A 14,759-nucleotide genomic window follows, 5' to 3' on the forward strand; every position below is an offset into this window, starting at 1 on the left:
GTGAATACAAAACAAAGTTGCTGGTGTAACAAAAAAAAATACTTCAAGTTCCCACAATATGTTAATATTATTTAGAAAATTTAATTAAAAATCATAAATTGGTATATACGAACGTTAAAAATCCACTCAAAAATGTGATTATAATAACATAGCGGCAGCAGCCATGACACCGGCACCCATGCCAATGACAGCCTTAGCAGCACCATTTTCGGTTTGTTGAGAAACGGTATTAGTAGCTTGGATTTGACCGTCAGAGATTTGGGAAATAGCGGAAGCAGAACCGGAAGCAGTAGTAGACGCCTTGGCGGAACTAGCGGCGGAAGAAGCCTTGGCGGAAGAGGAAGCAGCGGCAGAAGAGCTGGCGGCAGAAGAGACAACAGCAGATGAAGAGGCGGCAGCAGATGATGAAGCAGCAGCAGACGAAGAAGCAGCAGCAGACGAAGAAGCAACAGCAGAGGAGCTGACAACAGCAGATGAAGAGGCAGCAGCAGATGAGGAAGCAGCAGCAGAAGAGCTAGCGGCAGCAGAAGAGGTCTTAGCTTGAGTAGAGGAGGCAGCAGCAGAGGTTGAAGTTCCTAACAAGGATTCCAAAGCTGGTTCCAATCTGGAAGAGTACCATGGCAACATGGTCAACAAAGAGGAGACGGCACCGAAGTCAATTTCAGAGTATAAACTGGTGTAGGAGTCGTCAGTAGCAGAAGCCAGAGCCATACCAACGTCCAAAACACCAGATGGCAAACTGGACAAAGAGAAACCAGAAGATGAATCTTCAGCCAAACTCATGTATTGAGCCAAATTGGATTTGACATCGTTCAAAATAACGTTCAATTCGTCAATTTCTTCTTCAGTTTGGGCAGAAGCAAAAGCAGCGACAGCAGCTAGTAAAGCGATTTTAATGTAAGCCATTTTTGTTGTAGTAGTTATAAGCGAGTGTGGGAATGTTCGGTCTATTGGGGTAGTAATGGATGTAATAAAAAAGGAAGGGAATACTGGGTGAGAGTTCTAATTTGTTTAAATTTCACTGCCTACTTATATATCATTTCTTGAAAATATACAATTCCTAAGCATATACATTTTATTATCTTCCTCACTCGTTTATGCCCATCGTGTTGAATTGCCAAGAAAACCTGCACAAGATTCCACGATACTGTCGATGGTTGCTTTGGGAGAGCGTTACCAAGAAAAAAACTCTTGGCCTCGAAGATCGCCTGCGAATTAGCCCTGTTTCGCTGCGAGATATTGTTCGTGATTCCGTGTGCTCTGCTCTGTACGAGGAACGATCACAAAGCTTGGGAGGTGTTTTAAAGGATAAAACTACCTCATTTCTTTCTTGGCCTTTGTTCCTCCAGGGTTTTCTTGCCTTCTACATTTGGACGCAAACGTCTTTTTTTGGAAATATGCGTCTCGTTTGGGAAATTTGGCCGGCCAAGGTTTTTTTATAAAGGTTTCCGTAGGCAACGCGCTGCAGAAGAGACGTGAATAGGCTGGGAAAATGAAAAAAAGATCGCGTGCATTCCCAAAACGGAACCTGTTATTTTTCTCTGGGCATCGAACAATGAACAGAAAGGCACTCTCCACTATCTTACAGGTGCTCTATTATTAGTCCTAACGATCTGTTGAGAAGTCGTACGAATGGCCAATAACGTGAAGTTCAAAATTGACCTAGCAAACGTCTTTTGTGGAGCTGTTCCCAATCTACTGAGCGTTAAAAGCTCTTATGCACCCATTGTCCTGCAAATAAGAAACTAAACGCACGTAAACGCCAAGAATGCCTCACTAGTGGAGAAAAAGAGGAGTCACCCCGCCCGAATGCACTTTTTCAACTTTGAAGTTTAAGTTGTCATAAGAGTAACCTATTTGGCTGAATATAAACCGTTTAGATTATCGGCGCTAGTTTATCTACCCCGTTCTAAACGGTCTTGGCATTCGAAGATTTTCTCTTTCATTGATCGCTGCTTATCCTCGAATTTTTGACCGAAGTTGTAGCAAATTCACCTTCTCCTTTGCTTCCTAAGATTCAGGCAGTATTATTTATCGTATTCGAGGTTCAGTAGAAATTTTGTCAAGAAATGTATGTTTTGAACTTTATTCTCAATTTACTGAATACCGAGGAAAGAAATTTTAAGAACAAGATCACTTTTTATTGAACAAAATAAAAAAAGCGGCATTTATGTTGTTATCCGAAAGTCGAACCTTGATAGAATTAAGACACCAAAAGTGTATCTGAATATGACATTCAGGTGACAGATTTATTTCTACAATAAAGCTCGTTGCCTTGCAAGTATCTGGGGATGAGTCTGCCCTTTTTACTTAGGCAGAGCTAGAAACTCTTGAGTATCAGATATCGAATAACTTCCCTTGCTTTTTGTTTATTTTTCTGCATCGCGTTGTTTTTTTCGTTTAGCCTTGAGCTCGGTAAAATAGGGTGAAACTGAAGATAAAAATTAACAGGTACTGCAGCCCAAACTTATCACACTTACCGGAATAAGCGTAATAGAAAGGAAAATTTCCGTTGTTGTTTAGATTTTTCTTCAGCCATCTTTTTTTAAATTAAACGCATAGTTATTTTTATTTGGTAGTTATCGAGGATTAAGCTACTTAGCCTCCTATCAAATAATACTCGAACGAAGAAATTTCAAACGACTCACTTATTAGGCTTTCGACTATGGCCCTATTTCCCAAAAAAATACTAAAGGATGATGTTTTTTATTATGACCTTATTCGTATTCCAAAACTTCATATTGATTGTACCTGAGGTCTCGAGCAACAGATGACCACAACGCAAAGCATAGGTTAACTGAGTAAAGATATACAAGAATTCCCTACCTTTTCGATAGCATGGCTCTACCTTATATAAACTTTGCAGGAAGGCCTGAAAAAGGCTTTTTTGGCAAATATGCCTCTTAGATTTGAAAGAACTGTTCAATATTCCCCTCGTTTACCCTTTACGATAGAAAAGCGGTTAGAAAGATGCAGCCAGATGCAGTTGAGCTCTTCAGAAGGCAAAGGCGCAAGAAGACATTCTAACATTAGACTGTTGTTGTTTGGACCGTTGTTATCCCTTGATGTAGCCTGATGCTCTACACGACAATACATATGCTCGGTTTACTCTATTTAGGCGCTATCCGTGTTCTTGTATGGGGCAAGTTTGAACCATACGAACGTCTTCATACAGGTGCCGTCGTTTGCTTACATGATTCGCACGTGCCTTTGTAGGCAACGTGGCCTCCGCAATGTTCTGTGTAAACAATGGGAAATTTCCTTTTATAGGCACCGCTGCCCGTCGTTTCTTTTCACGCACCGTCGTTCGAGGGACAGGTTGTTTTTTGTGTGGACTTCAAGCCAGCGCTGTTTTACAGATAGTGCCTGAAGATCACTCCATAATACCTCTGAGAGATGTAAACGAGCTCTATTGAGAGAGTCCCTCTATGCGACTACAGCCACAGCGACTTGCCTCCTGTACGATGTGACGCAAGAAACTATGCGATGTGTGTCCTTTTCATGCTTATTTTCTAATTCGAATATAAAGATGGTGCCTTTGACCCATTTCCGAAATGCCAGATATTTGTAATAGTACACATCTTTGATTTTAGTATTAGTTAGCCGCAGCTTTTTTTAGACAAATTTTGGACGTAACTCCACATTCAAACAGAATTATACTTGAAAGAGCCTTAGCCGAATAAAAAAGACTGCTGCGAAATTCATTTTTCTGAAGTCCTTAAAACGCCACTTTTTATTTAGTGATATGTCGATTTCAAAGTATTTTACCCCTGTTGCTAACGGGTCACTTACTTTCAATGGTGCAAATATTCAATTTGGTTCTGATGCACAGAGTGACTCTCGAAAGACTTATGATACCGAAGATAGTACACCTCCTTCTCCCAATCAATTGAATGATATAACCTTTCAGGCAGAGGCTGGTGAAATGGTTTTGGTGTTGGGTAATCCCACATCTACTCTTTTTAAAACTTTATTTCATGGTAAAACAAGTTTATCGTACTCTCCCCAAGGCTCGATTAAATTCAAAAATAACGAGTTCAAAAGCTTTTCCGATAAATGTCCTCACCAGATCATTTATAACAATGAACAAGATGTCCATTTCCCTTTTTTGACAGTAGAACAGACAATCGATTTTGCCTTGAGCTGTAAGTTTGATATTCCAAAGGGTGAGCGTGATGAAATAAGAAATGAACTTCTAAAGGAATTTGGTCTATCTCATGTGTTAAAAACTATTGTCGGTAACGATTTTTTCCGTGGTGTTTCTGGTGGTGAACGAAAACGTATTTCTATTATTGAAACGTTCATTGCAAACGGTTCTGTTTACCTATGGGATAACTCTACGAAAGGTCTTGATTCTGCTACAGCTCTAGACTTTTTGGAGATTCTTAGAAAAATGGCAAAAGCTACTCGTTCTGTTAACTTAGTCAGAATATCTCAGGCTAGTGATAAAATTGTTGATAAATTTGATAAGATTCTTATGTTATCTGATTCCTATCAACTTTTTTATGGTACCGTTGACGAGTGTCTGGCTTATTTCCATGACACTTTAGGTATTGAAAAAGATCCAAATGACTGTATTATTGAGTACTTGACTTCTATTTTGAATTTTCAATTTAAAAACAAGAATGTCGGAAACCTATCAAACTCATCATCTTCTAGCGTTCTCAAGACTGCCGCAAAAGAAGTGACCAAGTATACATATAATTCTGATATGGATTTATATGACCAATGGAAACACTCTTCGTATTATAACAATATAAAACAACAGATTGCAGAGTCTCTAATTGATGACTCTATTAAAGGGGTCGATCCCTCTGATATTTCACCTATTTTTAATATTCCATTGAAGAAACAATTATCATATTGTACAAAGAGAGCTTTTCAAAGAAGTTTAGGTGATAAGACTTACATGACAGCACAATTCATTTCCGTCGTTGTTCAATCTTTGGTCATTGGTTCTTTGTTTTACGAGATTCCATTAACAACCATTGGTTCTTACTCAAGAGGTTCCTTAACCTTTTTCTCCATTCTTTTCTTCACCTTTCTTTCTCTTGCAGATATGCCAATTGCCTTCCAAAGACAACCCATTGTCAAAAAGCAATCACAGCTTCACTTCTACACCAACTGGGTTGAAACTCTTTCAACCACAGTGTTCGATTATTGTTTCAAATTCTGTTTGGTTGTCGTATTCAGCATCATCCTATACTTCCTAGCTCACCTACAATACAAGGCCGCAAGATTTTTTATTTTCTTACTGTTCCTTTCCTTTTATAATTTCTGCATGGTGTCACTGTTCTCTTTGACGACGTTAATTGCGCCGACCATTTCTGTCGCAAATTTGTTCGCTGGTATTTTGTTGTTAGCTATAGCAATGTATGCCTCTTACGTTATCTACTTAAACAACATGCATCCTTGGTTTGTGTGGATTGCCTACTTAAATCCTGCAATGTACGCCATGGAAGCTATACTAGCCAACGAACTTTACAATTTGAAACTGGATTGTAGTGAAACCATTGTTCCAAGAGGCCCCACTTATGATGACGTTCCATTTTCACATAAGGCCTGCGCTTGGCAAGGTGCAACCCTAGGTAATGATTATGTTAGAGGTCGTGATTATTTGAGACAAGGTTTATCCTACACATACAATCACGTGTGGAGAAACTTTGGTATTATTATTGGTTTCTTGGTGTTCCTCATCGCCTGCACTCTATTTGCGTCCCAATACATTAAGCCTTATTTTAATAAGGACGAAATAGAGCGCTCTAACGGCGGGTTGACAAGGTGGATACCATTCTTTAACAAGAAGAAGTGTACAAGCTCTTCCACAAGCAGTGGTGACAGATACGATGGTATGCCAAAATCACACTCTGTTTCTTCATCTTCGTCTAGTATCTCTGCTCTCCCATACCAGGTATCGCCTTCAAGTAAGGAAATAACATTAGCAGATTACCATGACAAAGGACACATGGAAACAGTAGAGACTCAGAAGCACGTTATTTCTTGGAGAAACATTAACTACACAGTTGGTGACAAGAAGCTCATCAACAATGCATCCGGTTTCATCAGTTCTGGTTTGACAGCCTTAATGGGTGAATCTGGTGCAGGTAAGACGACTTTATTGAATGTGTTATCACAAAGAATCGAATCTGGTGTCGTTACTGGTGAGATTTTGATTGATGGTCAACCACTGACAGATGAAGATTCATTCAAAAGAAGTATTGGTTTTGTTCAACAACAGGATTTACACCTGGATCTATTGACTGTGAAAGAATCATTGGAAATTTCCTGTATTTTGAGGGGTGATGGTGACAGAACTTACTTAGACACTGTTTCAAAATTACTAAAGTTACCGTCTGACATTTTGGTTGCCGATTTGAACCCCACTCAAAAGAAATTGCTGTCCATCGGTGTTGAGCTTGTTACTAAGCCTTCTCTTTTATTGTTTTTAGATGAACCAACTTCCGGGCTAGACGCTGAGGCTGCATTAACAATTGTGAAATTTTTGAAACAGCTTTCATTACAAGGCCAAGCTATTTTCTGTACTATCCATCAACCCAGTAAAAGTGTCATCAGTCATTTCGACAATATTTTCTTATTAAAGAGAGGAGGTGAGTGTGTTTTCTTTGGACCAATGGACGATGCTTGCGGATATTTCATGTCTCACGACAACGCATTAGTCTACGATAAAGAGCATGATAATCCCGCTGATTTCATTATTGACGCCGTGGGCAACAGCAACTCCTCGGTTGAGGAAAGCGGAATGACGGAAGGTTTCACGTTGAACAAGGAAGCTAAAAACTGGGGCACATTATGGGAGTCATCTACAGAGAAAAAGTTAGTTGAAAGAGAAACAGCTAGGTTGGAAGATGATGCTCGTGCCTCTGGTGTTGATTACACAACATCACTATGGCAACAGCCTTCATATTTACAGCAACTAACTCTCATTACGAAAAGACAATATATTTGCACCAAGAGAGATTTGACTTACGTTATGGCCAAATACAGTTTGAATGGTGGTGCCGGTTTGTTTATTGGTTTCTCATTTTGGAACATTAAGCATAATATTATTGGTTTGCAGGATAGTATTTTCTTCTGTTTCATGGCTCTTTGTGTTTCATCTCCTTTGATCAATCAGATTCAAGACAAAGCATTGAAAACAAAGCAAGTCTACATTGCAAGAGAAGCTAGATCGAACACCTACCATTGGACCGTTCTTCTTTTATCGCAATGCATTATTGAATTACCACTGGCACTTACAAGTTCAGCATTATTTTTCGTTTGCGCATTCTTTTGCTGTGGGTTCAACAATGCTGGCTGGAGTGCTGGTGTTTTCTTTTTAAACTATATGCTTTTCTCTGCTTACTATGCAACCCTGGGTTTGTGGTTGATCTATACTGCTCCTAACCTGCAAACCGCTGCGGTTTTCGTTGCATTCATTTACAGTTTCACAGCATCATTTTGTGGTGTTATGCAACCGTACTCATTGTTCCCAACTTTCTGGAAGTTTATGTACAGAGTTTCACCATACACATATTTCGTTGAAACATTTGTTAGTATTCTATTACACGATTGGGAAATTAAGTGTGATATGAGTGAAATGGTTCCCGGACAACCTATGGCAGGGCAGACTTGTGGCAAATTCATGGAAGCCTTCATTGAAGAATATGGTGGTTACTTGCATAACAAAAACACCTTCACCGTCTGTGCTTACTGTACGTACACTGTTGGTGATGATTTCCTGAAAAATGAAAACATGAGCTATAACCATGTTTGGAGAAACTTTGGTATCGAGTGGGCTTTTGTTGGTTTCAATTTCTTTGCAATGTTTGCTGGTTATTACTTAACTTACGTGGCAAGAGTATGGCCTAAAGTTGGCAAATTCATCTCTAAGATAACTCCACACAAAGGAAAAAAATCTGCACAAAACTAATACCCTTTTTTAACAATATATTATTTCCTTTCTACTTAATAGTAATTTTTAATTTTTTATTTTCGACTTTTTAATAATTCGTATTTCTTCAAATAAGTTTCTAGTAAAAATGACCAAACAATGTTGTCGTGTGCACACATCAAAAAAAACCCGTTGTCAGCGTTCGACTTGAAAAATCAATTAGGTTAAATAGTGCTTTCTCTAAGAAAAAAAATGCTTCCAGTCGGATTTGAACCGACGATCTCCACATTACTAGTGTGGCGCCTTACCAACTTGGCCATAGAAGCTCTAATTATTGATATTCTTATCATACACATTGGTTAAAACTATAGATGCTATATTCAATAAAGTAACCAACCGTCATGCAACAATGGTTCAATAGATTGCGACGGTGACGTAGGAGTTTGCACATATATCTTTGTATGAACCCCGGCAAGATTGTAGTCGGATTGAAAGTGTAACATGGCGGAAAACAATATTGAGTCGTAATAACCATTTAAATTGTACGATGATCTTTGGGATTCCATTATTTCTTAATGTTATAATATTATGTATACGGATTATACTAGATATTCTCCTCATGAATTTAGGAATTCACAAAAAGGAATCAATAATTTTGCATAATATTATAAATGATTCTGTTCCTCTTTTTATATGTTGTCATTCATTGATCCTATTACAATATCAATCCTTGCACTTCAGCTTCCATTAATTTCGACGACACTTTGAATCTTAACTTACTGGTCTTGTAGTTTATTTCATCTTTTAACACCGTATATAATAGTAATAGATGGACAATAGTTGAATCTCGTTCCAGCAGATCTGAATGTAACGGGTGGTGAAAGCGCCGAATCTCATATCTAAACTATTTTGTTACGGTATTTATATATTTCGGGTGCTTCATTTAAGCAAAGTCCACTTTCTGGAGTAAATTTGCTAATGTGGTGCTAATCTCTTGTATGTTTTATATTGACTCATCTTTCTGTTATCAACGGTCTTCTAATTTGATGTCCTCTCTTGACACCATAAAACGAACCAAATATCGATCTGTTACGGTAGTAATAGGCAGAGGGCAGTCGATTTATGCTCAAACATCCTTCTCCTGTACTCTGCTAACTTTCTGCTACTCGAGAAACTTGAGTTTTGGTGACCTTTCTTCATGATAAACCGAGAAATTAGGAAAAGTCCACAATTACATAATAGTAAAGCCTGCTTACGTAATTCGATTCAGGGATCAAGATTACGTCAGGTAACAATTACTATGAAATCTTGAATGTTACAACGTTTTTGTGAGAACAAAAAAAGCCTTTTTTTACGTTATTCTATCCCTCTTGTTGCCCATATATGAAAGGTTTTTTACCTCTTTTGATGTGACATATAATACCTGCTTTTACTGGCGCAATCAGATCTGCCGGACAAAGTTGTCTTTAGGGTCTTCGAGATGGGGCTCATTTGAAACTTGGAAGTCCACAATTCACCGGCCTGTTTTAATTGTTACGTGCGCTTTTCATCGACTTATTGGTAGCCCCAGTTTCCTTTTTTTATTTATGACTTGTGCTCATCATGCATGCAAAAAAGGCAAACGTCAACTCAATAACTGACTGACGCATGGTAGAGAAAGAAGTTCATTTATATTTCAAGAAAGCACTTTGACGCCATAAACACAACACAAGAGGACGATTAAAACAAATAGTTTAAACAGTCACGCCCTGCTTTCGGGTAACAACGGTTGTTACATTATTCAAATGTAGAATCTCTAACTGGTAAATGTAAAAATAACGTAGCATGTCATTACAAGAGCTAATTAAAAATTATTAGTTTGTTATTCCAGCTACCAGAATCAATAGGAAAAGAAAGAAAAAAAACTAACTAACTATGTATACGTCTTCCTGCCCTTGTAGTCATGTTTGTAAAATCGTTTGACTTCTTATCTTTTAGTTGTAGCTATTGTTTCCCATCTTGTGACTCTTAATTAGGACCTCGAGCAGAGCATCCCTCGTATCTTCATATTGTAAACGACTTTTTTTTTTTTTTTTTTTTTTCCATTACTACTATAAGAATGCAAAAAAAGAGAACAATAAAAAATATATTAGTTAAGAAAATATTTGACTGACACAATTGAAGTCAAGCGAAATATGCTAGCATCACCAATCCCTAAAGGAGAGACTCTGCCAGTAAATTTGACAAACGATGTCGAGAGAGCTTCGAGAACGCTGTGTAAGGCGTTCGAAAATTCGTACGCCAATGATTACCTAATGAAAAAATTCTTTCATATTCCAATAGAGGAAAAGGTTTCAAGAGCAAGGATAAACGCCATAATACATTACTATACGACATGCTACCATGACTTGGACGGTGAAATCGCTGAGGCCAACGATTTCGATGCCGTAGGTATATGGAGTCGTCCTGGGCACCACTTGCCTGCCACGTTATCTGACGATGAGTCTTTTAATAAGATTTTCTTTGACGACTTGACTGCGAGAAAGCATGAAGTCATGCCCGAGGGAATGGACTATTACTACCTCTATGCCATTGGAAAAGACCTCAGTCACCCTGAAATTAGAGGTTCGGTTAGAAAGATACTCGAAGAATACAAACGCAAAGCAGACAAAACCAATTGCGCCCTTGTTCTCGAGGCAATTTCAGAACACGCGAGATCTGTCTACGAATACTTCGGTTTTAGAACCTACCTAGAGTTCCAATTTGGGGCTGGGGAAGTAAACTCCGAGTGCAAACCAGACCCACAGGGGGAGGGATTCACGGCCTACCTGATGCTCTACCATAGAGACGCAGACACCGTCTTTCGTGCATGATATCTTCCAAACATTCTTATAGACTTCTTTTATAGGTATGAGCATATAATAATAGTACATATTAGAATAACGCTTTTTCACCGGGTCACAGCCCCCTATCCCGGCTGGCGAGGAAGGAAAAAAAGTATCTGACAATTGCTTACTGGAAAATGAGTGAAGCACTTTGTTTCGCTTCCTGTTTTATTTGATAAGACTGCTATTAAGCAACACAGTGCACTGACAAACCCTTCATCTTAAGGATTCATCGCCATTGTCGTCAACATTTCCGGCAGCGTTTTGTTTCACCCCCTCGAATTACTTTTTTTTCCTTTTTTTGTTTAGATAAACATATAAACCGTTCCCCAAATATTTATTCATCTTAATATCCTTCAGAACTGGCTTTTTTTATTTTGAATAAAAGTTTTACTTAGTACAGAGGTCACCACCATTCCCAAAACAGCCGCTGCTCAATATGATGCGTGGTTTTAAACAGAGATTGATAAAGAAGACCACTGGGTCTTCTTCTTCTTCAAACAGTAAAAAGAAGGACAAAGAGAAGGAAAAAGAAAAAGCTTCAACCGCAACGTCGGCAACTAAAAAGCCGACTTCAGCTACTTCTTCTACCCACGGTACCACAAGCAGCACGGGATCAAAGACTACGACTGACAAGGGCAAGGTGTCAGGTACGGCTCCTGCGCAGGGAAAGCATCAAGGTAGTTCTACCCCAAAGGCAAAAACAACTGCCACTCCTACTTCCAGCAGCAGCAGCAGCAGTAGGAGCTCAAGCGTCAGTCGCTCCGGTTCAACTTCCACAAAAAAATCAAGTTCGAGAAAAGGGCAAGATCAGACCAAACAACCACAGCCTCAGAAGCAAGGGCCTTCTTCATCTTCTACATCATCTTCTACCACTGTGATAAGTGCTACCCCGGTACTTACTGTCACAAAGGATGATAAAAGGGCGTCCGGTGAAAACCATGCACACCCCACATTATTAGGTGCAGCATCAGCTGTTCCATCTTCTCCAACTACAAGTGCTACAGGAACAGTGGCTTCCCCACACGTGGATAACGGTAATAGCAACATCAACAACAACAGTAATACTAGTAGTAGCAATACTGCAGATGCAAACCATTCTTCTTCTCAAAGTATTGACATTCCCAGATCATCACACTCGTTTGAGAGGCTACCAACGCCAACAAAACTAAATCCCGATACGGATTTAGAATTGATCAAGACTCCTCAACGTCACTCTTCATCAAGATTCGAGCCCTCTAGGTACACACCGTTGACGAAACTGCCAAATTTCAATGAAGTTTCCCCCGAAGAAAGAATTCCCTTGTTTATCGCTAAAGTTGATCAATGCAATACCATGTTTGATTTTAATGATCCTAGTTTCGACATTCAAGGTAAAGAAATAAAAAGAAGTACTTTGGATGAACTAATAGAATTTCTTGTGACAAACAGGTTTACCTATACAAGTGAGATGTATGCTCATGTAGTAAACATGTTTAAAGTCAATCTATTTAGACCTATTCCACCGCCAGTAAATCCTGTTGGTGATATTTATGATCCAGATGAAGATGAGCCGGTCAATGAATTGGCTTGGCCTCACATGCAGGCAGTTTATGAATTCTTTTTAAGATTTGTGGAAAGTCCTGACTTTAATCATCAAATTGCTAAACAATACATCGACCAAGACTTCATTTTAAAGCTCCTAGAACTATTTGATAGCGAAGACATTAGAGAAAGAGATTGCTTGAAAACAACATTGCACAGGATATACGGGAAGTTCTTGTCACTAAGAAGCTTTATTCGTCGTTCAATGAACAACATCTTCTTACAATTCATTTATGAAACTGAAAAATTCAATGGTGTAGCAGAGCTGTTAGAAATATTGGGTTCAATCATTAATGGGTTTGCTCTACCGCTAAAGGAAGAGCACAAGGTTTTCCTGGTGAGAATATTGATTCCATTACACAAGGTCCGTTGTTTATCGTTATACCACCCACAATTGGCTTACTGTATCGTACAATTCCTCGAAAAAGATCCTTTATTAACTGAAGAAGTGGTTATGGGCTTATTGCGTTATTGGCCAAAAATCAACTCTACAAAAGAAATTATGTTTTTGAATGAAATTGAAGATATATTTGAAGTAATCGAACCATTGGAATTTATAAAGGTTGAAGTCCCACTGTTTGTTCAATTGGCTAAGTGTATTTCATCTCCACATTTCCAAGTGGCAGAAAAAGTTTTAAGTTACTGGAATAATGAATACTTCTTAAATTTATGTATTGAAAATGCCGAAGTTATTCTGCCCATAATATTTCCTGCATTATATGAACTGACATCTCAGTTAGAGTTAGATACAGCAAACGGTGAAGATAGCATTTCAGATCCTTATATGCTTGTTGAACAGGCTATTAATTCAGGCTCGTGGAATAGAGCAATTCATGCAATGGCATTCAAAGCTCTAAAGATTTTTTTGGAAACAAATCCAGTATTATACGAAAACTGTAATGCATTGTACTTATCAAGTGCGAAAGAAACTCAACAACGTAAAATCCAACGTGAAGAAAACTGGAACAAGCTTGAAGAATATGTAAGGGGCTTAAAAATTAACAATGAAAAGGACCAGTATGCAGCCAATGAGAGAATGAATCCAGAACTAAGAAATGACTACAATAAAGACAAAGAAAATAACACATTAAATGAAGAGAATGAAAACGAAAGTGACAGCGAAATACAGTAAAATCACTGGTTAAAAGAAATGAAGAAGTATGGAGCATGCTATGTGATAAAAGCTGTAAGGATGGTATTAACTTCTTTTTTTCTTCATCTCCGTATTTTGCATGTTCTCAATGGTGTGAATAATAAAACGAGTACATTACTGAAAGCAGTAAAATATATAAAAAAGAACAAAAAAAAGTATAAACAGATAAATTGAAAAATTATCCTAAATTCAAAAAGAAAAAAGAACAGAAAATAACCAATCAAATAACACTTCGATTCTGAGGTGAGCAAAAAGGTCTCTTTATCATTAGTTCAATGATTTTTATAAGCGTGTCTTCATTTTATTACCTCTTTGTACTTTTCTCGAACGTCCTTGCCCTTTTTTGGCTCCTCTGCGTTATCGTTTCTTCTCATTTATTTATTTTACACTTCATTCGTTATTCGTTATACGTGTACTAGCCTCTTTTTATTTGGATATTAAAAACTGAAGTATCAAAGATATTTCATAAATAATTAAATAAAAAAAGTTAGAATCATGATAAAAAATAGTAACGCTCCGTAGCATAGAAGTTTATATGATATTTAGAAGCTTTGAAGTAACTTATACATAGTTTTTTTGGCGACTATTAAAAAAAAATTGAATAATCAAAGCTTGCACTATACTAATACCGACCATTACTCCCATAATTAATAATGATAGCCACGTTAACCTTGAATCTGTAGAGCTTACTGTGTACATGTTTCTCCATTCTCTAGCCCTTAAGTAGTCCATCGTTTTCATGATCTTATTCAGGTTTCTGTCGATTTCTTCGATGGCATTATTGGCGATAATATCCTCTTTCCTTTCTTGAGAGGAAACAGTTTCCTTTTCTTTTTCTAGAGTTATTTCAACTTTTTTTGGGGAAGTACCATAGTTATTACTCAAACAGAATGTATATTTGCCCACACCAAACGACTTCAGTAAAAAATCAGAGTGTTTCTTTTGCCTTTCAGTAACAATGACAGTGCCATCAGGGGCGGTAATGTCGAAATCTATCTCAAAGTTCCCACCAGTCAAGACTTGATAATTGACCACGAGCACATCCTCATCAGAGAACAAATCATAGTAGAGACATTCTTTCGTGAAAGCAGGTAAAGAAATGCCTATAGGAGCATAGTTGGAGGAAAATGCATGAGCGAAGAAGGATGAAGTAAACAAAGTCGCGATCAGAGCAAAAACACGCATAATGCTTAGCGACGATTGAGAACGCATACTTACCACTATACCGCACTGAGCCCACCGAAAGTACTGAAAATAAAAGCTTAAA

At 38.1% G+C, this 14,759-nt stretch overlaps 5 protein-coding genes and 1 non-coding gene across 6 annotated transcripts; 3 read left to right on the plus strand and 3 right to left on the minus strand.

Annotated features, from left to right (window-relative positions):
• Positions 1–138: 138 nt before the first annotated feature.
• Positions 139–906, minus strand: TIR2 (putative GPI-anchored mannoprotein; the record flags this gene model as incomplete). Its single annotated transcript, XM_018365539.1, has 1 exon — positions 139–906. One exon carries the CDS (start codon positions 904–906, stop codon positions 139–141), a length of 768 nt encoding a protein of 255 aa, XP_018221794.1.
• A 2,839-nt stretch (positions 907–3,745) lies between these two features.
• AUS1 (ATP-binding cassette sterol transporter AUS1) lies at positions 3,746–7,930 on the plus strand (the record flags this gene model as incomplete). Its single annotated transcript, XM_018365540.1, has 1 exon — positions 3,746–7,930. One exon carries the CDS (start codon positions 3,746–3,748, stop codon positions 7,928–7,930), a length of 4,185 nt encoding a protein of 1,394 aa, XP_018221795.1.
• A 214-nt stretch (positions 7,931–8,144) lies between these two features.
• DI49_2415 lies at positions 8,145–8,217 on the minus strand. Its single transcript has one exon. It is a non-coding gene; the product is annotated as a tRNA-Thr (tRNA).
• Positions 8,218–10,065: 1,848 nt separating this feature from the next.
• DI49_2416 (uncharacterized protein) lies at positions 10,066–10,743 on the plus strand (the record flags this gene model as incomplete). The annotated part of the gene is made up of 1 exon (XM_018365541.1): positions 10,066–10,743. The coding sequence occupies one exon, from the start codon at positions 10,066–10,068 to the stop codon at positions 10,741–10,743; it is 678 nt and encodes a 225-aa protein (XP_018221796.1).
• Positions 10,744–11,194: 451 nt separating this feature from the next.
• RTS1 (protein phosphatase 2A regulatory subunit RTS1) lies at positions 11,195–13,471 on the plus strand (the record flags this gene model as incomplete). The annotated part of the gene is made up of 1 exon (XM_018365542.1): positions 11,195–13,471. The coding sequence occupies one exon, from the start codon at positions 11,195–11,197 to the stop codon at positions 13,469–13,471; it is 2,277 nt and encodes a 758-aa protein (XP_018221797.1).
• A 582-nt stretch (positions 13,472–14,053) lies between these two features.
• ERP4 (Erp4p) lies at positions 14,054–14,704 on the minus strand (the record flags this gene model as incomplete). The annotated part of the gene is made up of 1 exon (XM_018365543.1): positions 14,054–14,704. The coding sequence occupies one exon, from the start codon at positions 14,702–14,704 to the stop codon at positions 14,054–14,056; it is 651 nt and encodes a 216-aa protein (XP_018221798.1).
• Between the last annotated feature and the right edge of the window lie 55 nt (positions 14,705–14,759).

Source organism: Saccharomyces eubayanus, chromosome XV, assembly GCF_001298625.1.
Source record: "Saccharomyces eubayanus strain FM1318 chromosome XV, whole genome shotgun sequence".
NCBI classification, from domain to species: domain Eukaryota; kingdom Fungi; phylum Ascomycota; class Saccharomycetes; order Saccharomycetales; family Saccharomycetaceae; genus Saccharomyces; species Saccharomyces eubayanus.